We start from the raw sequence: 24708 nt of genomic DNA, 5'->3' as shown, positions 1-24708 counted from the left end.
CAGGCGCGCCCTCCACCCTCATGGCCCCCCTGTTGCTCCACCGATGTACTTTTTCCTCCTATATATACCTATGTACCCCCAAACGATCAGATACGGAGCCAAAACCCTAATTCCACCACCGTAACTTTCTGTATCCACGAGATCCCATCCTGGGGCCTGTTCCGGAGCTCCGCCGGAGGGGGCATCAATCACGGAGGGCTTCTACATCAACACCATAGCCTCTCCGATGAAGTGTGAGTAGTTTACCTCAGACCTTTGGGTCCATAGTTATTAGCTAGATGGCTTCTTCTCTCTTTTTGGATCTCAATACTAAGTTCTCCCCCTCTCTTGTGGAGATTTATTCGACGTAATCTTCTTTTGCGGTGTGTTTGTTGAGACCGATGAATTGTGGGTTTATGATCAAGTTTATCTATGAACAATATTTGAATCTTCTCTGAATTCTTTTATGTATGATTGGTTATCTTTGCAAGTCTCTTCGAATTATCAGTTTGGTTTGGCCTACTAGATTGATCTTTCTTGCAATGGGAGAAGTGTTTAGCTTTGGGTTCAATCTTGCGGTGTCCTTTCCCAGTGACAGTAGGGGCAGCAAGGCACGTATTGTATTGTTTCCATCAAGGATAACAAGATGGGGTTTTCATCATATTACATGAGTTTATCCCTCTACATCATGTCATCTTGCTTAAGGCGTTACTCTGTTCTTATGAACTTAATACTCTAGATGCATGCTGGATAGCGGTCGATGTGTGGAGTAATAGTAGTAGATGCAGGCAGGAGTCGGTCTACTTGTCTTGGACGTGATGCCTATATACATGATCATACCTAGATATTCTCATAACTATGTTCAATTCTGTCCATTGCTCAACAATAATTTGTTCACCCACCGTTAAATATGTATGCTCTTGAGAGAAGCCACTAGTGAAACCTATGGCCCCCAGGTCTATCTTCATCATACTAAATCTTCCAATACTTAGTTATTTTCATTTCTTTTATTTTACTTTGCATCTTTATCATAAAAATACCAAAAATATTATCTTATCATATCTATCAGATCTCACTCTCGTAAGTGTCCGTGTAGGGATTGACAACCCCTTATCGCATTGGTTGCGAGGATTTATTTGTTTTGTGTAGGTGCGAGGGACTCACGCGTAGCCTCCTACTGGATTGATATCTTGGTTCTCAAAAACTGAGGGAAATACTTATGCTACTTTGCTGCACCACCCTTTCCTCTTCAAGGGAAAACCAACGCAAGTGCTCAAGAGGTAGCAAGAAGGATTTCTGGTGCCGTTGTCGGGGAAGTCTACGCAAAAGTCAACATACCAAGTACCCATCACAAACCCTTATCTCCCGCATTACATCATTTGCCATTTGCGTGTCGTTTTCCTCTCCCCCACTTCACCCTTGTTGTTTTATTCACCCTCTCTCTCTCTATCCTCCCTCTCTTTCTATATTTTCCTCTTTTTGCTCGTTTGCTTGTGTGTTGGATTGTTTGCTTGTCACGATGGATCAAGATAACACTAAATTGTGTGACTTTACCAATACCAACAACAATGACTTTATTAGCACTCCAATTGCTCCTCTTACCAATGCTGAATCTTGTGAAATTAATGCTGCCTTGCTGAATCTTGTCATGAAAGATCCGTTTTCCGGCCTTCCTAGTGAAGATGTCGCTACCCATCTAAATAGCTTCGTTGATTTGTGTGATATGCAAAAGAAGAAAGATGTGGATAATGATATTGTTAAATTGAAGCTATTTCCTTTTTCGCTTAGAGATCGTGCTAAAGCTTGGTTTTCGTCTTTGCCTAAAAATAGTATTGATTCTTGGAATAAGTGCAAAGATGCTTTTATCTCTAAGTATTTTCCTCCCGCTAAGATCATCTCTCTTAGAAACGATATTATGAATTTTAAGCAACTTGATCACGAACATGTTGCACAAGCTTGGCAGAGGATGAAATTAATGATACGTAATTGCCCAACACATGGTTTAAATTTGTGGGTGATTATACACATTTTTTATGCCGGATTGAATTTTGCTTCTAGAAATCTTTTAGATTCGGCCGCGGGAGGCACTTTTATGGAAATCACTTTAGGAGAAGCTACTAAACTCCTAGATAATATTATGGTTAATTATTCTCAATGGCACACTGGAAGATCTACTAATAAGAAAGTGCATGCGATAGAAGAAATTAATGTTTTGAGTGGAAAGATGGATGAACTTATGAAATTATTTGCTAATAAAAGTGTTTCTTCTGATCCTAATGATATGCCTTTGTCTACTTTGATTGAGAATAATAATGAATCTATGGATGTGAATTTTGTTGGTAGGAACAATTTTGGTAACAATGCGTATAGAGGAAACTTTAATCCTAGGCCTTATCCTAGTAATTCCTCTAATAATTATGGTAATCCCTACAAAAATTCTTATGGAAATTATAATAATATGCCCTCTGATTTTAAATCTAATATTAAAGAATTTATTACTTCGCAAAAGAATTTCAATGCTTTGATTGAAGAAAAATTGCTTAAGATTGATGAGTTGGCTAGGAACGTTGATAGAATTTCTCTTGATGTTGATTCTTTGAAATTTAGATCTATTCCAGCTAACCATGATATCTGTGAGTCTCTCAAAACCATGAGAATTTCCATTGATGAGTGCAAAGAAAGAACCGCTAGGATACGTGCTAAGAAAGATTACTTTATAAGAGCGTGTTCTTCTAGTTTCCATGATAATAAAGATGAAGATCTAAAAGTTATTGATGTGTCCCCTATTAAATCTTTGTTTTGCAATATGAATCTTGATAATAATGGGACTGAATATGATCCACCTTTACCTAGAAGGCGTTCCAAAAAATCGGAGTTTTTAGACCATGATGCTAAATTTGATAAAAGTGGGATTGAAGAGATCAAAACTCTAGATGTTAATGAACCTACTATTTTGGATTTCAATGAATTTAATTATGATAATTTCTATTTGATAGATTGTATTTCCTTGTTTCAATCCGTGCTAAATTCTCCTCATGCTTATAGTCAAAATAAAGCTTTTACCAACCATATTGTTAATGCTTTGATGCAATCTTATGAAGAAAAACTTGAGTTGGAAGTTTCTATCCCTAGAAAACTTTATGATGAGTGGGAACCAACTATTAAAATTAAAATTAAAGATCATGAATGCTATGCTTTGTGTGATTTGGGTGCTAGTGTTTCCACGATTCCAAAGACTTTGTGTGATTTGTTAGGTTTCCGTGATTTTGACGATTGCTCCTTAAACTTGCACCTTGCGGATTCCACTATTAAGAAACCTATGGTAAGAATTAATGATGTTCTTATTGTTGCAAATAGGAATTATGTGCCCGCAGATTTTATCGTTCTTGATATAGATTGCAATCCTTCATGTCCTATTATTCTTGGTAGACCTTTCCTTAGAACGATTGGTGCAATTATTGATATGAAGGAAGGAAATATTAGATTCCAATTTCCGTTAAGGAAAGGCATGGAATACTTTCCTAGAAAGAAAATTAAGTTACCTTATGAATCTGTTATGAGAGCCACTTATGGATTGCCTACCAAAGATGGCAATACCTAGATCTATCCTTGCTTTTTATGTCTAGCTAGGGGCGTTAAACGATAGCGCTTGTTGGGAGGCAACCCAATTTTATTTTTATTCCTTGATTTTTGCTCCTGTTTAGTAAAAAATAATTTGTATAGCCTCTGTTTTGGTTGTGTTTTTTGTGTTTAATTAGTGTTTGTGCCAAGTATAACCGTTGGGAAGACTTGGGGAAAGTCTTGTTAATCTTGCTGTAAAAAAACAGAAACTTTAGTGCTCACGAGAACTGCTGCCATTTTTATTTGGAAAGTGATATTTAGTTAATTATTTTTGCAGATGATTAATAGATAAATTACACACGTCCAGAAATTTATTTTAGAATTTTTGGGGTTCCAGATCTTGCGCTAGCTACAGATTACTACGGACTGTTCTGTTTTTCACAGATTCTGTTTTTCGTGTGTTGTTTGCTTATTTTGATGAATCTATGACTAGTAAAATAGTTTATAAACCATAGAGAAGTTGGAATACAGTAGGTTTAACACCAATATAAATAAAGAATGAGTTCATTACAGTACCTTGAAGTGGTCTTTTGTTTTCTTTCGCTAACGGAGCTCACGAGATTTTCTATTTTAAGTTTTGTGTTGTGAAGTTTTCAAGTTTTGGGTAAAGATTTGATGGATTATGGAACAAGGAGTGGAAAGAGCCTAATATTGGGTATTCCCATGGCACCCCAAAGATAATCTAAGGACACCTAAAAGCCAAAGCTTGGGGATGCCCCGGAAGGCATCCCCTCTTTCGTCTACTTCTATCGGTAACTTTACTTGGAGCTATATTTTTATTCACCACATGATATGTGTTTTGCTTGGAGTGTATTGTATGATTTGAGTCTTTATTTTTTAGTTTACCACAATCATCCTTGCTGTACACACCTTTTCAGAGAGACACACATGATTCGAAAATTATTAGAATACTCTATGTGCTTCACTTATATCTTTGGAGTTATATAGTTTTGCTCTAGTGCTTCACTTATATCTTTTAGAGCACTATGGTGGATTTGTTTTATAGAAACTATTGATCTCTCATGCTTCACTTAGATTATTTTGAGAGTCCTAAATAGCATGGTAAATTGCTTAAATAATCCTAATATGCTAGGTATACAAGATTAATAATAAAATTCTCTTATGAGTATGTTGAATACTATGAGAAGTTTGATACTTGATAATTGTTTTGAGATATGGAGATGGTGATATTAGAGTCATGCTAGTTGAGTAGTTGTGAATTTGAGAAATACTTGTGTTAAAGTTTGTGATTCCCGTAGCATGCACGTATGGTGAACCGTTATGTGATGAAGTCGGAGCATGATTTATTTATTGATTGTCTTCCTTATGAGTGGGGGTCGGGGACGAGCGATGGTCTTTTCCTACCAATCTATCCCCCTAGGAGCATGCGCGTAATACTTTGCTTTGATAACTTGTAGATTTTTGCAATAAGTATATGAGTTCTTTATGACTAATGTTGAGTCCATGGATTATACGCACTCTCACCCTTCCACCATTGCTAGCCTCTCTAATACCGCGCACCTTTCGCCGGTATCATACACCCACCATATACCTTCCTAAAAACATCCACCATACCTACCTATCATGGCATTTCCATAGCCATTCTGAGATATATTGCCATGCAACTTTCCACCGTTCCGTTTACTATGACACGCTCCATCATTGTCATATTGCTTTGCATGATCATGTAGTTGACATTGTATTTGTGGCAAAGCCACCGTTCATAATTCTTTCATACATGTCACTCATGAGTCATTGCATATCGCGGTACACCTGCGGAGGCATTCACATAGAGTCATATTTTGTTCTAAGTATCGAGTTGTAATTCTTGAGTTGTAAGAAAATAAAAGTGTGATGGTCATCATTATTAGAGCATCGTCCTAGTGAGGAAAGGATGATGGAGACTATGATTCCCCCACAAGTCGGGATGAGACTCCGGACGAAAAATAAATAAAAAAAGAGGCCATAAAAAAAGAGAAGGCCCAAATAAAAAAATAAGTGAAAAAGAGAGAAGGGACAATGCTACTATCCTTTTACCACACTTGTTTTCAAAGTAGCACCATGATCTTCATGATAGAGAGTCTCCTTTGTTATCACTTTCATATACTAGTGGGAATTTTTCATTATAGAACTTGGCTTGCATATTCCAATGATGGGCTTCCTCAAAATGCCCTAGGTCTTCGTGAGCAAGCAAGTTGGATGCACACCCACTTGGTTTCCTTTTTGAGCTTTCATATACTTATAGCTCTAGTGCATCCGTTGCATGGCAATCCCTACTCACTCACATTGATATCTATTGATGGGCATCTCCATAGCCCTTTGATACGCCTAGTTGATGTTAGACTATATTCTCCCTTTTTGTCTTCTCCACAACCACCATTCTATTCCACCTAAAGTGTTATGTCCATGGCTCACGCTCATGTATTGCGTGAAGATTGAAAAAGTTTGAGAACACCAAAAGTATGAAACAATTTCTTGGCTTGTCATTGGGGTTGTGCATGATTTAAATACTTTGTGTGGTGAAGATAGAGCATAGCCAGACTATATGATTTTGTAGGGATAACTTTCTTTGGCCATGTTATTTTAAGAAGACATAATTACTTAGTTAGTATGCTTGAAGTATTATTATTTCTATGTTAATATTGAACTTTTGTCTTGAATCTTTCGGATCTGAATATTCATACCACAATTAAGAATAATTACATTGAAAATATTCCAAGTAGTATTCCACATCAAAAATTTTGTTTTTATCATTTACCTACTCGAGGACGAGCAAGAATTAAGCTTGGGGATGCTTGATACGTCTCCAACGTATCTATATTTTTTGATTGCTCCATGCTATATTATCTTCTGTTTTGGACATTATTGGGCTTTATTATCCACTTTTATATTATTTTTGGGACTAACCTATTAACCGAAGGCCCAGACTGGAATTGATGTTTTTGCCTATTTCGGGAACGTGATTTTTGGAACGAACAAGACCCAGGAGACTTGGACCCTACGTCAAGCAACCAACAGGGAGGCACGAGGTAGGGGGCGTGCCTACCCCCCCAAGCGCACCCTCCACCCTTGTCGGCCCCCTGTTGCTCCACCGACGTACTTCTTCCTCCTATATATACCTACGTACCCCCAAACAATCAGATACGGAGCCAAAACCCTAATTCCACCGTCGTAACTTTCTGTATCCACGAGATCCCATCTTGGGGCCTGTTCCGAAGCTCCGCCGGAGGGGGCATCGATCACGGAGGGCTTCTACATCAACACCATAGCCTCTCCGATGAAGTATGAGTATTTTACCTCAGACCTTCGGGTCCATAGTTATTAGCTAGATGGCTTCTTCTCTCTTTTTGGATCTCAATACAAAGTTCTCCCCCTCTCTTGTGGAGATTTATTCGATGTAATCTTCTTTTGCAGTGTGGTTGTTGAGACCGATGAATTGTGGGTTTATGATCAAGTTTATCTATGAACAATATTTGAATCTTCTCTGAATTCTTTTATGTATGATTGGTTATCTTTGCAAGTCTCTTCGAATTATCAGTTTGGTTTGGCCTACTAGATTGATCTTTCTTGCAATGGGAGAAGTGCTTAGCTTTGGGTTCAATCTTGCGGTGTCCTTTCCTAGTGACAGTAGGGGCAGCAAGGCACGTATTGTATTGTTGCCATCGAGGATAACAAGATAGGGTTTTCATCATATTGCATGAGTTTATCCCTCTACATCATGTCATCTTGCTTAAGGCATTACTCTGTTCTTATGAACTTAATACTCTAGATGTATACTGGATAGCGGTCGATGTGTGGAGTAATAGTAGTAGATGCAGGAGGAGTCGGTCTACTTGTCTTGGATGTGATGCCTATATACATGATCATACCTAGATATTCTCATAACTATGCTCAATTCTGTCAATTGCTCAACAATAATTTGTTCACCCATCGTAAAATACTTATTCTCTTGAGAGAAGCCACTAGTGAAACCTATGGCCCCCGGGTCTATCTTCATCATATTAAATCTTCCAATACTTAGTTATTTTCATTGTTTTTATTTGACTTTGCATCTTTATCATAAAAATACCAAAAATATTATCTTATCATATCTATCAGATCTCACTCTCGTAAGTTACCGTGTAGGGATTGACAACCCCTTATCGCGTTGGTTGCAAGGATTTATTTGTTTTGTGTAGGTGCGAGGGACTCGCGCGTAGCCTCCTACTGGATTGATACCTTGGTTCTCAAAAATTGAGGGAAATACTTACGCTACTTTGCTGTACCACCCTTTCCTCTTCAAGGGAAAACCAACGCAAGTGCTCAAGAGGTAGCACTGGTGTATGCTTATTAAATATACGCTTACCTGCATATCTTTTAGATGCTGGTCTGTGGCTCTGACAAGCCCATCCCGAGCAGCTCGAATATACGCGTCGGCCGAATTGAAGGCATTAAATGACGCTTTCAAAAAACCAGGGTTACAAAGAACGGCCCTGCGGCACCGATGATTCATGGCGCTCTCCACTTCCGAGTTGGTGACGGATACATCATCCGAATCCTCGGCTGGAGGACAGTCCAGCGTCACCCCGCATCAGCCCCTCTATAGAATCTGTATCCTGGCTACGGGAAGTATGACCTGCCGGACTCCCGGATATAGTCTGGCACACCTTTTTCCTGATACGGGGCAAACAAAAAGGTCACAATTGGATGTGACTGCCGAGGTGCATATTTGCAAATTCATACCTCTTTGATGAAGGCTCGGCCGTATCTTCATTTGCCTTCCTCTTCGAAGGCTTGCCTGATGTGGGGGACGCTCTCTTTGGAGATGCCCCCGGGGCAGCATGGCGCGCCGAACGCCTCCCCTTTTGAGCATAGGACAGTGCGGTGGGTAAGGAGGAATGAGAAAACTCTCTTGGACAAGGTATCTCCGGATTACTTACATGTGAAGCAGGAAGGAGGCCGGGGTAATCGGCGATGATGGGTACATCTGTACGGTCATAGCTCATCTGATAGAATATTCCATCCTCGAGCTCCACAAATATATCCGGATCTTCCTCATATCCGGGGTCAAGATCCCGGTTGCGATTCTCCAGATGAGGGGCAGGGTCATGGATCCCCTCGACAGCCTTTCGCCATTCCTGTTATCAGCGGATAAGATACTGCCTATCAAGAATGATTCAGGGACAGGAGTAAAATAGTGGAGCTGAAGCTTACCCAGCTGGGAGGATTATACATGGAAAATCCATCTCGATATTGGAGACGGGTGAACTCCTCCTTCTCCCCTTTATACAGCTCGGCCAGTATTTTGGCCAGGGCGGCGGGGGTCTTCGGGCCCTTCCGACCATAGTGTGAGGCGTCATCTTCCCTGTTATAATGCCACATGGGCAGTCCTCTGTATTGGAGTGGCAGGACCCCCCACGTTATAGAGATCGCCATTACCTCGACTATTGACAATCCGGACTGGGCAAGCGTCTTAATCTTGCCCAGCAGCAGGCTAACCTCTGCACTATCCTATTCCTCGAGGCCCCGAGGACGCCAGCTATGGCGTTTCTTCAGCGGAGCATTTGAAAACTCGAGGAGGCCCATGCGGACGGGGTCGAGTAGAGCGACATCGTCGATGTAGAACCATTCGGAAGGCCACTCTTCAGGAGCTTTCTTCGGTGTGCCGGACAGGTATCTGGTCCCGGCGATGCGCCACACTTTGGCTCCTCCCACTTCAAAAATTGACCCACCTTGATTGCGAGGGACGAGGTAGAACAGTCTTCTCCATAAATCGAAATGGGCCTCGCAACCCAGGAATAGTTTGCATAAAGCGACATAACACGCAATGTGCAGGACGGAGGCTGGGGTAAAATTGTGCAGCTAGAGGCCATAATACTCCAGAAGCCCTCGGAGGAATGGGTGAATTGGAAATCCCACGCCCCTCAGCAGATAGGGTACGAAGGACACTCGTTCTCCCGCAGACGGATTGGGGAAATCCTCCGCCTGGGTTTTGCCGTTGAAGGAGGCCAATCCTGCTCAAACAGGAACCAGATCTGCAGGAGGGAGAAATCCCTGCGTTTGCAACTTCACCAATTGGCTATGGGACACAGAGAACCTCTCCCACTCGCCTCTCTCTAGGTTAGAACGGGAAGAGGAGTTGGGAATGTTAGCCATGTTGGAATGGTCTTTCCTGGCAGACTCTGAGGATTTTCTCCGCGTGGTGCCGAAAGGATCTGAGATCCAATCTCTTTAAATAGACACTCTTTCTTGCAGGGCTGGGGTGTTATTTGCAAAAAAAACTGATCGTCCGCATTCGCCCGACACGTTGAAGATGAAATCATAGATTCACAGAAGCCGAGGGATGCGACGTTAAACTAAAAGCCGAATACATTATTGGGAAGCCATCGGAGGGGGAACCCGCCTTGCAATGCTGAAGACAATCCGTGCGCCGAACACCTCGTCATTGAAGTCTGGTTCGGGGGTTACTGAGGGAGCCCTGGACTAAGGGGTCCTCAGGCGTCCGGCCTGTTAGCCATGGACCGGACTGATGGGCTGTGAAGATACGAAGACCGAAGACTGCACCCGTTTCCGGACAGGACTCTCCTTGGCGTGGAAGGCAAGCTTGGCAACCAAATATGTAGATTCCTTTCTTTGTAACCGACCTTGTGTAACCCTAGATCCTCCCAGTGCCTATATAAACTGGAGGACTTAGTCCAGAGAGAGAGATACTCATTACCATAGCCATACAAGCTAGACTTCTAGGGTTTAGCCATTACGATCTCGTGGTAGATCAACTCTTGTAATACTCATATTCATCAAGATCAATCAAGCAGGAAGTAGGGTATTACCTCCATAGAGAGGGCCCGAACCTGGGTAAACAACGTGTCCCCTGTCTCCTGTTACCATCGACCTTAGACGCACAGTTCGGGACCCCCTACCCGAGATCCGCCAGTTTTGACACCGACACTTGGCGCCTTCATATCCTCTATGGAGAACAAAGCCTTTCTTACATCATGGGTCCAAAAAGGCTTAAGCAACGCCTCATTCATTTCATTGATCACTCGGGACTGCACCTCGTCCATGAAAGCAGAGTCCGGCTCCTCTATTTCAGTGGAGAAAAGGCCTGCAAAGTATTGCGATATATGTGGATTTAGGTAAGCAGTACCTTCCAGCTAGGCATCACGGTCATCCTTCGGTTTTGTTATACGATTATGTATCCTTCAAGCAGAGGCAAAATTTTGAAAGTAAGATTTGTTTTTGTCTCCAAATATAAGCCATTTAACCGACTACGCTAGGCCCAGTGAATCTCCTCCATTTCAAGCATATTTTCTAGTTCCTTCTGTCGTTTCATATTTTCCTGGGATAACACATCTCTAGCAACAGTTTACAATTCCCGCTGCACTTGTTTAATCTTTTTTGGTGACTTCTTCAGTATAATTTTGTCCCACTTATGGAGCTCCTCGTGCACCACAACAAGTCATTCCGCAAGTCCAACATTACCCCCATTTTGTTCAGATGATGAGCACGCCTGTTCTACCACCTCGCGGAATTTATCTTCTTTCAGCCATCGAGCTTCGAAGCAGAGAACAGCTTGACCCACCGTCTCATGAGTAATTTCCTCATGCAGAGACATTAAAATCGGCCTATGGTCAGACTTGTAGTAGTCCAGGTGCTAGAGGATGGCTCCTGGAAACATGGTGTTCCACTCCTCGCTCACCAACGCACGATCCAACCTCTCCCTTATTAGTGCCCTATGCCAAGTAAATTTGTCACCAACAAACCCATGATCAGAAAGATTACAGTTAATCAAGGCTTCCCTAAACGCCCGCATAAAATGAGCTGGTCTGTCGTTCCCTCCTTCTTTCTCAAACGGGAACATAATCTCATTCAAATCCCCAATCACCATCCAAGGCATATCAGCTACTGCCTTGAGTTCTCTCAACTGACTCCAAGTAAGGTGCTTATCATCCCATTTTGGTTCTCCATAATAACCTGTTAACCTCCAATAATTTTCAACACCACTCCCAACAAACACGTCAATAAAGTTATCAGATTTATCTCTTAAAGTTACAGCTACCTCCTTCTTCACATCATCATTAATCCACCCTTCCCGCCATCACCGCGGACTACAATATTATGGTCCATTTTTGCCTGACATCGAAGACATTCAACAAGATATTCATCTAAGTGCGTCTCCATGAGAAACATCACATCCGGACTCCTACGCTTCTGAACATTCAGAAGCGGCCGAATTGTCGTGATTTGCTGCAAACCGCAACAATTCCAGTTCAAAATTTTCATTGCTTCCGGATAGCCTCAAGCTCTGAGGCTGTTGATATCAAAAGGTTATTGCCATCATCCCTGTACGTGTACGCTTAGGGGGTTGGGATTTACTCGGTGTACTCTCACCAGGTGTAGTATTTTCAGAAGTATTCGTGAGCTGGAGCTATCCCACGATTGCGGCTACTCTTCCTGATGGTTCTACCAGTGCCGAAGATCCTGCTGGCGCAATTTCAAAGTTCAGCCTCTTCCTACTCAACGGATCTTTGTCTGTCATCTCCTCATCGGTGCTCTCTTTTGCCATTGCAGTACCATCTGCATTTCTTTGGACTTGATTATGATGCCAGGTGGTGTGCATGTGGAACTCTCCACCCTTCCCCATTGATCTTCCACCACCTCCTCGACCCCTACCTCTAGCAGGGGCACGACTAGCTCCTGCCACTTGGTCGCCACATCCACGGCCTCTTCCAGTTCCTCCATCTGCCAGAATGAAGTCCCCCCATTCTAGCTTTGATTCATCATGTTCACCAGTACCACACTCTTCATGCCAATGCCCCAGCAAACCGCAGTTCCCACATAAAGTAGGTAATTTATCATATTGGACTTGATACCATACCTGCTTCGTTGCTCTGGTGATTGACACAAACTGGAACAACTTTTTAGTCACATCAATTTTTACCCGAACCCTGACAAATTCTCCTACATAACCCGCTAGGAGCTTTATCTGAAGAGCCATAATTTTCCCCATAGGACGACACATCCCCCGTATCACCACATCATGCAATAGATTATCAGGGAGGCGTAGAACACTTGCCCACACCGCTGTCTGGTTTAAGACCACCGATCTAGGGTCTTCAAACCCATCATATTCCTCCACAATAACAGCTTGATACCTGAAAAGCCAGGGGGCCATGGTCATCGCCTTGTTCCAGTTAGCGAGACAACCGAATTGTACAGTGAATAAGTTTTCCTCAACCCTCCTCTAAACCACCTCTCTCGCCGGATTCCATGCCGATCTCATATCTGAATAGAGGGTTGTAGGACTAAACCCTCTAGACGTGTGAACCCTAGCAATCGCTAACTATTTGATCAGTGTTGGAGGCTCAACGATCTCCTCTTCCCACACAAAGCCGTCTCCCTCTTGTTCATGCAGGTTCAACCGATCTAGCAGTTCTTTCACGCGCTCCTTCCTCACGTGCTCCTCGAGCCGCCCATGCCTTCCATTACCATGAGCGTCCTTGCAAACCCTGATCCACTCCTTACCAATCCCAGGGAGACGATCACCCGGGCGGAGACTGGGATGTTGGGGGATTGACGAAGGGTAGATAAAAACCCTCGGCGGCGCATCGGAGGATAAAATAACCTTAGATTTTTCGCTAGGGAAAAAAACTGCGATCCTATTATTTTGATGACATTTTTAGTTGTGTATGGGGTGGTGTCACCCCACACAACTAAAAATATGGCATCAAGATCGTTTGAAATGCAACGTGTGTCCAGCTTCCAGCGTCAGATAAGAGGGTCCAAAGGAAAATCCCTCCGCGGAACCATACCAAACCAACAATTCCTATGGCGGCGCTGCCTCTTCTCCGGTGGGGCGCCTCCTCCCTCCACGCCCACTTCTCCCCTGCCCCGCCGCGACGCCTCTTCTCCGCTCTCCGACAGCCCCCTGCCGCCGGCCGCTACGAGCCAGGCTCCAGGGTCATGCTTAAGGGGATGGACTACCCAGAGCTCGAGGTAAGAGCCCCCTCTCAATCTTCAAGTTTCGTAGATTCGTCTGTCAGCCATTGACCTATCCTCGTGTTCGAGCTGATTTTGCCGCGGGTTTCCTCAGAAATGGGAGCAGTCGCAAGGATTCCGACCGGGACAGGCCATGATGCTGTGGAAATGCCTCTACGGGAACAACGTCTGGGCGCATTGCCACAACGAGCTGGCTGGTAGGTTTGAGTTTTTTTTCTCCCGTGAATTATCGTGGGCACTTGAGAAATGCGGGGCCTGATGCGAAATCTGAAGCTCAGTCCGACAAATGATACAACAATTTTCTCCATGAATAATGTCTTGCTCAAAACTTGAGATACACAGCTGCTAGCCTATTTTTTACTTGAAGCGTGCCTCCTTCAGTTCTTCTAGCATTCCTTGATACAAAATCTTCAACTGGGTTTTTGTAAGAAATATTGTTGGAAACATAATTTCCAGGTGCTATCATAGCTAATGCTATTATTTTCCTTGTGGGGATATCTGTCATATGCACTTTCTTGTGCTATTTACAATGCATAAAAAACAATAGTTTGAACATCCGTAAGCATACCCTCTGACTGTATTAAGTTCTTGCTAACTAAATTGACTGCAGAAACTACTTCATGCCGGATGACTATTTTCACAAAATAGTTCAAAATCACCAAGTTCGTTATCCATGAAAGATTTAGGTTCAGTACTAGTTTTTGAATCGTTATGTCTATCACTTAACCGGTGTTTAAGAGGATTTCTATTGCTTCATCTACGATACATAATTACTGTTAGAGTTAATCTTGTCATCTACTACCAAAGAGATGCATGCATGGAAGAGCAGGTAGTCAATTTGAGTTTGGTACAATGTGTTAGGATAATCCTTATGTCTGGCTGTAGCAGTTTTTTTAGGATATTTATGTCTTAGGTGACTTGTAGTTAAGGAAAATTAGATAAGCTAAACTGTAGTTTCCATATCTAGCTAGGCATGAGCTGTCAGGGGTGGACGCAGGAATTCAACATTGGGTGTTCAATTTTTTTTCACCCGAGCAGAGAAGCCAATTGGTTCACGGCAATACAAATACAAATTGTTCACAATAGGAGCAATATCTCAAAAGATCAAGGGAATTACAAAATAGAGAAGAAAATTACAACACGACCATACGCTCGGTCATGACTTGAAAGAGAGAGATGACAACATCATCCTTCACTTGAAAAAATAATTCCTCCCAATAAATGTAACCAAGCCATGACAGAGGTTGTTGGTCCTGTTTGTTACTGTATATGTGGATAAGTGGATTGCTAGTAGCCCCCCCCTTTGTGTCCATGTAGTGACCTCTTGAGCCATACATTAGTTTCGCGCGCCGTCACTCTCTTCCGGTTGCACGTGTTGACTTGTTTTCCCCGTCACATGTGAGAGGGGGTGTTACAGTATATGTGGATTGTCTAGCCTTTCCATCAGTTCGAACTTTTGGTTGCGTTGGCTAGTGCATGAAGCTTAACATGGTATCAGAGCTAAGGTCTTGAGTTCAATTCCTGGCTTTCGCAATTTATTAAAAATTGCTGGTAGCCCCCCTTTGTGTCCACGTAGAGGCCTCTTGAGTTATACGTGAGTTTCGCACGCCATCGCTCTCTTCCAGGTGCACGTGTTGACTTGTCTTCCCCGTCACACGTGAGAGGGGGTGTTACAGTATATGTGGGTTGCACCAGCCCTTTCCATCAGTTCAGACTTTTGGTTGCGTTGGCTAGTGCATGAAGCTTAACACTGTTGAAGCCATATGTTGTTGGTCCTGTTGAAGCCAATTGCTGCACAGTTACGCTCCCATCCCCGTTGTCAACGACTGCAGCGGCCGCCACCCCGACGCTCATCCCCACCCTCTGATTCTGATCACTATTTGGTGGGAAGTAGGGAAATTGTGAGATTGAGCTTCTTGAAGAGAAAGCTGTTCTCCAGCCTGGTATGGCAGAAGATCGATGTGACGCCTACATTCTTTCCAATCTAGGGTTTGCAGAACGAAGCATCTTCTTTGCATTTGCTTTCCTCCTGCATGGCTCATTACAGAAGAGGGAGTTGGGCGGCCCAGAGATGGAACTTGAAGACCATTGGCTACATGTTGGTTTTCTGTGTTTCGGTGTTCTTCGTCCAGGCCTTTCTTGTGTTTGTGGGGCCTACATTTGTTAAGGATGAAAACAGTGCACATGGAAGGAGAGTGTTTGCTAAATACTTCATACAGACCGTGCTGCAGCATTCCATTCCTGTCGCTCCTCCCCACTGCCGGCAGCGGGCACAGTACTGCACGAACGGGACTTGCCCGTGGTCTCCGCGAAACCATGGGGAGCTCGGCGCCGGTGGCTCCCTCGCCTGGCTGTGCCTCGCCATCAGCAGTTCAGCACAGAGTCGCACCGCCGCCTTGTCCCTAGGAAGAACCGAAGAAGGAACCGGCTGGCTGCTGGGTGAGTCTCTCGTGTGTTCCTGCATGGCTGCGTGGACACTGGACAGAAGTGGCTGGCTGCTGCTGAAATGGGCTATTGGGCCTGCAGGATAGTATTTCTGTCATATATGCCTATATATAAGATTTTTTTGGATGTACAGCCGCATGGTGGATCCGCCTCTGGCTGCGTAGGTCGGCTACTGTAGCAGGTCGGTTACTGTAGCACCAACCTAAAACCTCTATATAGGAAGAGGCACCATATGTAGAATAAGGTTAGCTTGTTACTACTGATATAATCATATAAACCTACAGAGCTTCATACTAGTTCCTTGTGTGCATGTGTGTGTGAGAAAAACAGTAAGAGAGTCCTTGGTGAGAACCTGGTAGTTCTAACAATTACTATTAAACTAAGACTTACAAAAAATAGCTTGCTGACAAAGAAAGGGAAAAATCTTTTTTTGGGGGGTGGGGGGTTGCAGTAGTACTGGCTATCCTGCTGGTAGGAACCGGATCCCTACCAAGGCGTGGTCTCAGGTTGTAGGGGTGGAAGGAGGGATGGCGTGGATGGCGTAGAGAGAGAGAGAGAGAGAGAGAGAGAGAGAGAGAGAGGGAGGGAGGGAGATGGAGAGGCGGCTAGGGTTAGGTCTCTCGGCTCCCTAACGAAGCCGAGCAAATATGATTGCTTCTTGCTTAATCCCAAAACGGGTCCTTACACGAGTTTATATAATCCTCCTAATAAGATAATTGGGCTAAGCCCCTAATAACGATAAGATAAACTGGGCCACAACTAACTGGGTTAAGCCCCTAATATGTCGGTCATAATATCTCTCCCCGCCTGCACAAACAGCTCGTCCTCGAGCTGGAAGGCGGGGAAGATCAACGGTCGCCAAACACCTCCGCGTCAACTGGGGCGGGTTGGTCGCCGAGCCCGGCGGCGGCGGGGTCCTTCTCAATGTAGTCTGCAGCCTCCAGGTAGAAGAGTCGTGGGCAGACGTGGCCCGATATGTAGGGCTCGTCGCAGTTGAAGCACAACCCTTGGCGGCGACGCTCGAGTTGCTCGGCCGAGGTGAGCCGGCGGAATGGGCGTGCCGCAGCCACGGCGAGGGGCGCCGCGGAAGCCTGGGCAGGTCGACCCTGCGCGGGAACTTCCGGCCAGGGTGGCGGCCCAGCGGCCCGGGGCGGTGGCGCCTGCTGGATGGCCATCGCGCGACACTCTAACGTGCGGGCGTAGTACATGGCCGTCTGGAGGTCCTGTGGCCCGCGCATCTCCACGTCCACGCGGATGTGGTCCGGTAGGCCGCCGACGAAGAGCTCAGCTCGTTGACGAGCCGAAACGCCGGGGGCGTGGCACGCCAGTGCCTGAAAGCGGTCGGCGAAGTCTTGCACTGAGGTGAGGAACGGAAGACGCCCAAGCTCCGCCATATGGCTCCCGCGTATAGGCGGACCAAAGCGCAAGAGGCACAAATCGCGGAAGCGCTCCCATGGTGGCATGCCGCCCTCCTCCTGTTCTAGGGCGTAGTACCACGTCTATGCGGCTCCTTGGAGATGATACGAGGCGATCCAGGTGCGGTCGGACGCGAGCATGCGCTGCCCCCTGAAAAATTGCTCGCATTGGTTGAGCCAATTCAGGGGGTCGACGGTGCCGTCGTAGGTCGTGAACTTCAGCCTGGAGAATCTCGGCGGCGTCTGGACATGGACGACGGGCGGGTGCGCCTCGTCAGCACGGAGCAACGATGATGACGGGGTCGAGTAGGCGGGCATCAGGGTGCCGCCCTGGAACAGGGGCCCGTCGACGCTGGCAAAGGGCTCGCGGAGCCCGAGGACCCGCCAAACTGCATGGCTGGGTGCGTCGCCGGCGGGGGCAACACGTGCGGCCCGACCGAGGCCGTCATGTAGACCGGCTCAAGGGATCCAGTGAGCCAAGACGGTAACGGAGACGGCGACGGGGGAAACCGCACCTGGTGGATGGGCGCCCCCGGGCCCGTCGTCAGGATTCCCAGGGCCGTGGTCGCCGGTGGCGGCGGCTGCAGTTGTTGCCCCTGCTGCATGGTGGAGGCGCCGGGGTTCATCGCTGGTGGTGGCTGCCGCGGCAGCTGCTGCATGGCGGCGGCGATGGGGGTCGCCGAGGATGGCGGCTGCTGCGGCGGCGGGGCGGTGGTGAAGGGCACCGGCGGCTGCGACCCATAGGATCTTGCGAGGAACGTGTAGATGCCCGTGACCGCCTGGGTGAGATCCCGGATGGCAGCTGTCATCTCTGCCGGGGTGAAGACGACAGGGGCGGGCGCGGCGGAGGTGACCGACACTGGCAAGAGCGGGGCGCTGGCCGTGGTGGCCATCGGGCGGTCGGTAATGGGAGGGTCGGGGTGGGCGGTGGCGAGGACATGATCGCACCGAAGCTATCTGATACCAAATTGGTAGGAACCGGATCCCTACCAGGGCGTGGTCTCAGGTTGTAGGGTGGAAGGAGGGATGACGTGGAGGAAGGCTTGGTCACCGGCGCTGGGGCACCGTCGTTGCGTGCGCGTGAGAGAGAGAGAGAGCGCAGGGGCGGCGGCTAGGGTTAGGTCTCCCGGCTCCCTAAGGAAGCCGAGCAAATATGATTGCTTCTTGCTTAATCCCAAAACGGGTCCTTACACGAGTTTATATAATCCTCCTAATAAGATAATTGGGCTAAGCCCCTAATAACGATAAGATAAACTGGGCCACAACTAACTGGGCTAAGCCCCTAATATGCTGGTCATAACACCTGCACACCCTATCGATATGAGCCTGGATATATGTTGTTTTGGACTTTTCGTAGTTGCTCTATTCATCAGTGATTTAATAATTGAGAAAGCATGGGTAGCAGAACTGTAGAAGTGTTTGAGATCCAGGTATATTCTAGCTACCCATACCACCTTCAACCATATTTAGGTTTGTTTTAGGCGATGTACATTAATACTTTAATATGGATGCAATCTATTAAGAAAGGCGTGATAGAAGATGTTTGGATGTCACAGAACATTTATAAAAAAAGATGTATTCTAGTTTTCTTTTGTGAAAAATGATGAGCAGTTGGTTAGTATCTCTAAAATTCTTTCTTGCCTTGTGGGCCATTTGTGAGTATCGGCTGTACTGTGCAAACTTATTAATCCTTTGCAATTTCGTGTTTGAAAAGGAACATTTCAGTACTGGAGCTTTCCACCAGTCAGTTCTGGGATTCATGTGTATTTAATATATAGAAATATATACAAGAAATATAATGCGAAGAAGAAGAAAAAAGAAAAAAAAGACGAAGGGGTGGATTCTGGCCACTTCTGGAAAACCATTCAGTATACATAGTTCCAATCCCCCGCAAATTCTACGCTGGGGTCAGACTGTTGGAGTTCCCCAGAAAACACACACACACACACAAGGTAGAAGAAGCAACATGCACTTTGGCACGACACACAAACTGTGCCTTTTCTGCATTTCTTTTCAACACAACACAATTGATTACAAGTGCCTTTTAATGGGAAACATGCACACACACGGCCAAGCCACACAATTGCTTGATCCCTTCACCACCCCCCACTAGCTAGTACATGCAGGCACACGTTCTGGACTAACACAACTAACTCACATGCACATGCAGCCCACTCTCAAGGATCAACTCAACTTTACATATAAGCCTCAACTAACTCAACACCCTTAGAACTAGTCTTTTGGCTTGCCAACATACATATCCTCATGCTCTATTAGCTACATGCACCGGCTAGTTATCAGGCCACTAATGTACACGCCTTTTGAGTCTTGACTAAGTAATCATGTAACACATGCATACATGCAAACATCTCCTGGCTCGCCGGTCTGCTCACTCGTGCACTCACCTCTGTGCTATTGTTCCGGCTGCTACGCCATGTCATGGAGCATGTAGACATTCACACCTAGCTCACTATGAAAATCTATGGCAACAATTGCATACAATACAAAATAGACATGAGACTAGAATTTTACAACAAAAAATCGGCCTTTGTTGGCGTTAACCGTTCACCCCCTCTGTGGGATGCTGTACTGAACTATTCTCCTTTCCAATGAAATGAAACACATTTTTTTTTGCGTTTTCTCGGAAAAAAAAGAATTTTACAACAAACAAGGTTAATGCCAACAAAGACGGAATGCAAAGCCACAGAACAATAGAATGAACTAGTCAGTATAGGACAAAATTACAGAACTAAAACGACCGCCTCTCTTTTACATTCACAGCAACTGCCAAAAAGAGATAACATGAACACCAACAGAACTACTCAACCTAACTGTGACCACGGACATTACTACGAAACATCTCTACTCAGAGGATGAGTCTGCGAATCAACTCCCCATCCAAGTCTTCGATGGAATATCTCAGTGGCCATCACGGCCAGTAGTCTTTGCAAGCCCAGAATGCAATGTAATGAGCAACAATACAGACTATACCAAGTGGTATCATAAGGATATTTTCTTTTATAACTCGCATCACTATGAGTCTTCCAAATAGTCCAAATCACAGCAGCTATCCCCACAGCAACTAGAATTCTAGAACAGCAGTGAAAGATTTACACCAGCTAGGTAATGCATCAAAACTAGAGGGACATGACCTTAAATCAAGCACAACACACTACATTCCTGTTGTGAACCTTGATTCACAATGGGATAACTACCATGCTGAAGATAGCCAGACGTCATGGCTCAGAGGGATTGGGTTGACATATGTTTAGACTTTAGAGGAGATTGTTTGTTCTTGCTTGCCTTAGACATGGATACATGTCATCCTAATAGGCTAATACGATTGGACTTATATATATTTTTATACAATTGGACTCTTTCCTAATCCTATACTCCCCTAATGGACTCTTCGGACACTTCTCTCTCATGGACTCCTCCCATGCTGGTACTCTTGCCTTGATACTGTGGACCCATGTGCACAACAATTACACACATACTTTGCCACACTACATTCGTATATATACAATAAAAAAAACTATGGCAAGCGACAGCTGCAAACCAACCATGCATCCACCTTGAAGATGTCATTGTCATTTTCAGGAAAGAAAAAAAGAAGAATAAGATAGCAGATGCCAGAGGGTATTTCACTATCAACTAGTTTTTTTCCCTCAGTAGGAAAACCCACTAATTGTACAAGTAGATGTAGCTCTAACTTTGAATGTGATAATTCTGTTGGCTCCATATCTCACTACCTCGACACCATTTACATTTTTGGGGTTTGTTCTAGTGCTTGAAATTAAACTTGTCAAATTGGGCATTTACTCATGTTTCTTTTCTTTGGTATAATATTTTTGCCCTATGTTCCATTGTTAGTATCTGGTTTAATGGATTCAGTTACACCGCCTCTAATCTTCAGGCTTGAACAAGGACTTGAGGAAAATGATAAGTGATCATGCTGATCTGAAGGCATTAACTATTAAAGACATTATTACTGCATCAGATGGAACCCGAAAGGTAGCTCTTTCACTGTCACTGATATCTCTGTAATGTTCTCAGAATATGATTGATTTTGGAACACAGAATGTTACAGATACTGTTCTCTCTTGAAGATGCCTCAGTGATTGAAACAGTTGTCATTCCTAGCGCCAGGGGCCGGACAACGGTCTGTGTTTCAAGTCAAGTGGGCTGTGCCATGAATTGTCAGTTTTGCTTCACTGGGAGGTCTGTCGACATTCTTTGTATAGCATTTGTCTTTCTATGATTCTGTAGTAACTATTTCATATTTTCTTTTCTATTTCTTTTGGGCGCTGAAGGATGGGTTTGAGGAAGCATTTGTCTACAGCTGAGATAGTTGAGCAGGCTGTGTTTGCTCGTAAGCTATTTTCAGATGAATTTGATACTATTACAAATGTTGTATTTATGGTAAGCATTCTTTTCATGGTAACTAATAACACTAACTCTAATATGGTGTTTAACTGAGCATATGACTGGAATTAGTAGTTTTATCCTGAATGTGTATCATCTTGCTTTTGCATGCCACTTTTCCTGAATTGCTACAAAACCACCCTTTGTGTTTTATTTCTTGGAACTGCAACCAGCATGTTAGATATATTTCCCCTACTTAGCACTGTTCCTGATAGCATTACCCCTGCTTTTGCCTGCATCCGTATTCAATGACACCAGTATTCATTACTGTTGAAATTGTAGGCCTAACGTTATGGCTTCCTTTATCATAGTTTTGTCCTTTCGGAGTTCCACGTTTATAAGTTTAGACTCTAGTGATCGCAATGTCATGGAAGCCTTCATGTCAAAAATATAAATAAAATGTCATGGAAGCCTTGGTATGCATTATTCACCAGTATCCATATAGTATTAATGCTGTTGCATTTTTTAATAAGATGCTATCACCTTTTCCACAACAATCTTCCATTAACCTCTAATTTGTACAGGGCATGGGCGAGCCGTTGCACAATGTAGATAACGTAATAAAAGCATCATCTATAATGGTTGATGAGCAGGGTCTTCAGTTTAGTCCTCGCAAGGTTACTGTATCCACAAGTGGTCTCGTTCCAGAGATAAAACGCTTCCTCAACGAATCCAATTGTGATCTGGCCGTGAGTCTTAATGCAACAACTGATGAGGTGAAATTCAAATTTGGTTATTCTATTGTGGTGAAATGGTTTGACACTATTATGCTATGCTGTATATACTAACTTCCTCTTCCAGGTTAGGGATTGGATAATGCCCATTAACAGAAGGTACAATCTTAGCATGCTTCTTGGCACTTTAAGGGAGGAACTTCGTTTGAGACCTAAGTCCATAGTGCTATTTGAATACGTCATGCTTTCTGGGGTGAATGGCAGGTAAAAAATCTTGGGTTAAATAACACTTTGTTGTTGCTGTCATCTCCACGATTCTTCTTAGAAGAGCTTACATCTGGTGATATTTTTACTTGGGACATGGATATAGCAACATTTGCAAACGGGTGTTCTTTCCAGAACAACTAAAATTTTAATTGCTTCATGCATATGAGCCAAATGAGTAAATGGTGATCTATACAGTACATAATATGTCGGCATTGTTGCTGTGACAAGTTTCTCATAGGCAAATGAAATGTTTCAATTTGTAAATAATTTTTTTGAAGACCTTACAGCAAAATGATATATCCCTTGAACCCTGAACTCTTTTTTGGATTTAGCTTGCAGCGTGGATGATGCAAAGAGGCTTACGGAGCTGGTTCACGGTATTCCCTGCAAGATCAACCTCATCTCTTTCAATCCCCATAGTGGGTCGCAATTCAAGCCGACGCCCGATGAGAACATTATCGAGTTCCGGAACATGTTAATCCAATCTGGTCTTACTGTAATGGTGCGGCTAAGCAGAGGCGATGACCAGATGGCTGCCTGCGGGCAGCTAGGAGAGCCTGGTGACTATCAGCTACCGCTGCTCCGTGTACCTGAGAAATTTCAGGTCGCCTTATGATGCCAAGTACATAGTACGTACTTGTACAGTAGTAAAACAGGTGGCCGGGAACAACCTGACAAAGACAAGGCAGTAATATGCGTGTAATGAGGATAAAACCACGGTCAATCATCTTGCTGAGCCAGCCTTACGACCGTCGAGCATTTTCTGAATTTTGATGGCAAGTGCTGAACAGTTGATCTGTGGTGATTGTAACCCATGTTCTGATTAATATACATCTCTCGTTTTGTTGCAGAAATAAGAACATTTGTTCAGCAAGGAACTTGCATCTTTTTTTGTTTGATGCAGGGACGGCTAGGTATCAAATAAAGACGAGGCGAACCTCTGAATCGGCATGCTCCAAGCAACTTTGAGTAGACGCATGACATCTGGGCATCTGACATAGCTTCTGACGCGGTCTGAGTCGCCAAAGTCGATTGTGTTGCAGGTACTAGTTCCAAAAGACTCGAATCTACTCTAGCTATTGCTGGTCATGTTGGATTAGATGATGCAGGAATGACAGAAAGACAAGGAAAGGGACTACGTGCATGCTTTACCTTGCTTGAGATACCTTAACCATTAAGGTGTGCCACCACCTGACCTGACCACTCTACTTAGAAAAGAAAAGGGCAAAGTGATTGCATTACAAGACCCACCAACCAATGCGCCTTCTTTCCAAAAGCAATTGCATTACAAGACCGCACCATGGGGATTTGGGCGCCTTTGCCACTAAATCTGCTGCCAAAATGGTGTAGCGGCATACACCTGCTTCCTTGCTTTAGTGTAGATAGAAGATTGCTTGGATTTTGACATACCAGAAAACAAAAGACCAAGGGATTCTACGGCTGATGTTTCCCTTTTCTAAAAGATCATTGTTTGGTTTATTAATATTTTGGAGAGGCTTTAGCCAGACTCTGATGGCAAATTCTGATGTAATCAACGGATTTAAGTAGCGCCGTAGCAGCGAGGCTTGCTTAGGAGTCTTGATGACTGGGCTGTCACATTCTGTCGTCAAATCCACGCTTTGGATTGGTTCTTTTCTTCTGCCTTCAGCGTACTGCGTGTCCTGGCCTTTTCAAGGGGCCCGTCTGAAACATCCGCTATTAAATGCTGATTCACATGGCACCTGCTTCGATTATTACTCCTATATATATATATATATATATATATATATATATATATATATATATACGGCTGCGCTAAAGTGCGCCTGAGCGCAAAGTTGCTAATCGTGCACTCCGGTCAGACTACGCGCACCACTCCCTCGCCTCTGTAATCAAGGAACCATCGAACCTCGCGTATTTTTCTT

At 44.4% G+C, this 24708-nt stretch overlaps 1 protein-coding gene across 2 annotated transcripts; it reads left to right on the top strand.

The window, feature by feature from the left end:
* The first annotated feature begins 13347 nt into the window (after window positions 1-13347).
* LOC119268473 (dual-specificity RNA methyltransferase RlmN-like) lies at window positions 13348-24287 on the top strand. 2 transcript variants are annotated; one of them, XM_037550124.1, is made up of 8 exons: window positions 13348-13575; window positions 13673-13775; window positions 21355-21452; window positions 21529-21659; window positions 21752-21860; window positions 22388-22579; window positions 22665-22801; window positions 23144-24287. In XM_037550124.1, exons 1-8 carry the CDS (start codon window positions 13408-13410, stop codon window positions 23418-23420), a joined length of 1215 nt encoding a protein of 404 aa, XP_037406021.1. In that variant the 5' UTR covers window positions 13348-13407; the 3' UTR covers window positions 23421-24287. The 2 variants fall into 2 exon arrangements, with proteins under 2 accessions (XP_037406021.1, XP_037406022.1); XM_037550125.1 differs by having other exon boundaries at window positions 23137-23284.
* The last annotated feature ends 421 nt before the right edge of the window (window positions 24288-24708 follow it).

The sequence above is a fragment of the Triticum dicoccoides genome, chromosome 3A, assembly GCF_002162155.2.
Source record: "Triticum dicoccoides isolate Atlit2015 ecotype Zavitan chromosome 3A, WEW_v2.0, whole genome shotgun sequence".
Taxonomy (NCBI): domain Eukaryota; kingdom Viridiplantae; phylum Streptophyta; class Magnoliopsida; order Poales; family Poaceae; genus Triticum; species Triticum dicoccoides.
This window is presented reverse-complemented; position numbering and strand designations above follow the sequence as displayed.

What these genes read in the sequence shown, in the direction of transcription:
- LOC119268473 (XM_037550124.1), top strand. Translation starts at nt 13,408, where the DNA reads ATGGCGGCGCTGCCTCTTCTCCGGTGGGGCGCCTCCTCCCTCCACGCC. An exon ending in CATCAGATGGAACCCGAAAG is followed by an intron (nt 21,453 to 21,528) that starts GTAGCTCTTTCA and finishes AGAATGTTACAG; the next exon opens with ATACTGTTCTCTCTTGAAGA. An exon ending in CAGTTTTGCTTCACTGGGAG is followed by an intron (nt 21,660 to 21,751) that starts GTCTGTCGACAT and finishes TGGGCGCTGAAG; the next exon opens with GATGGGTTTGAGGAAGCATT.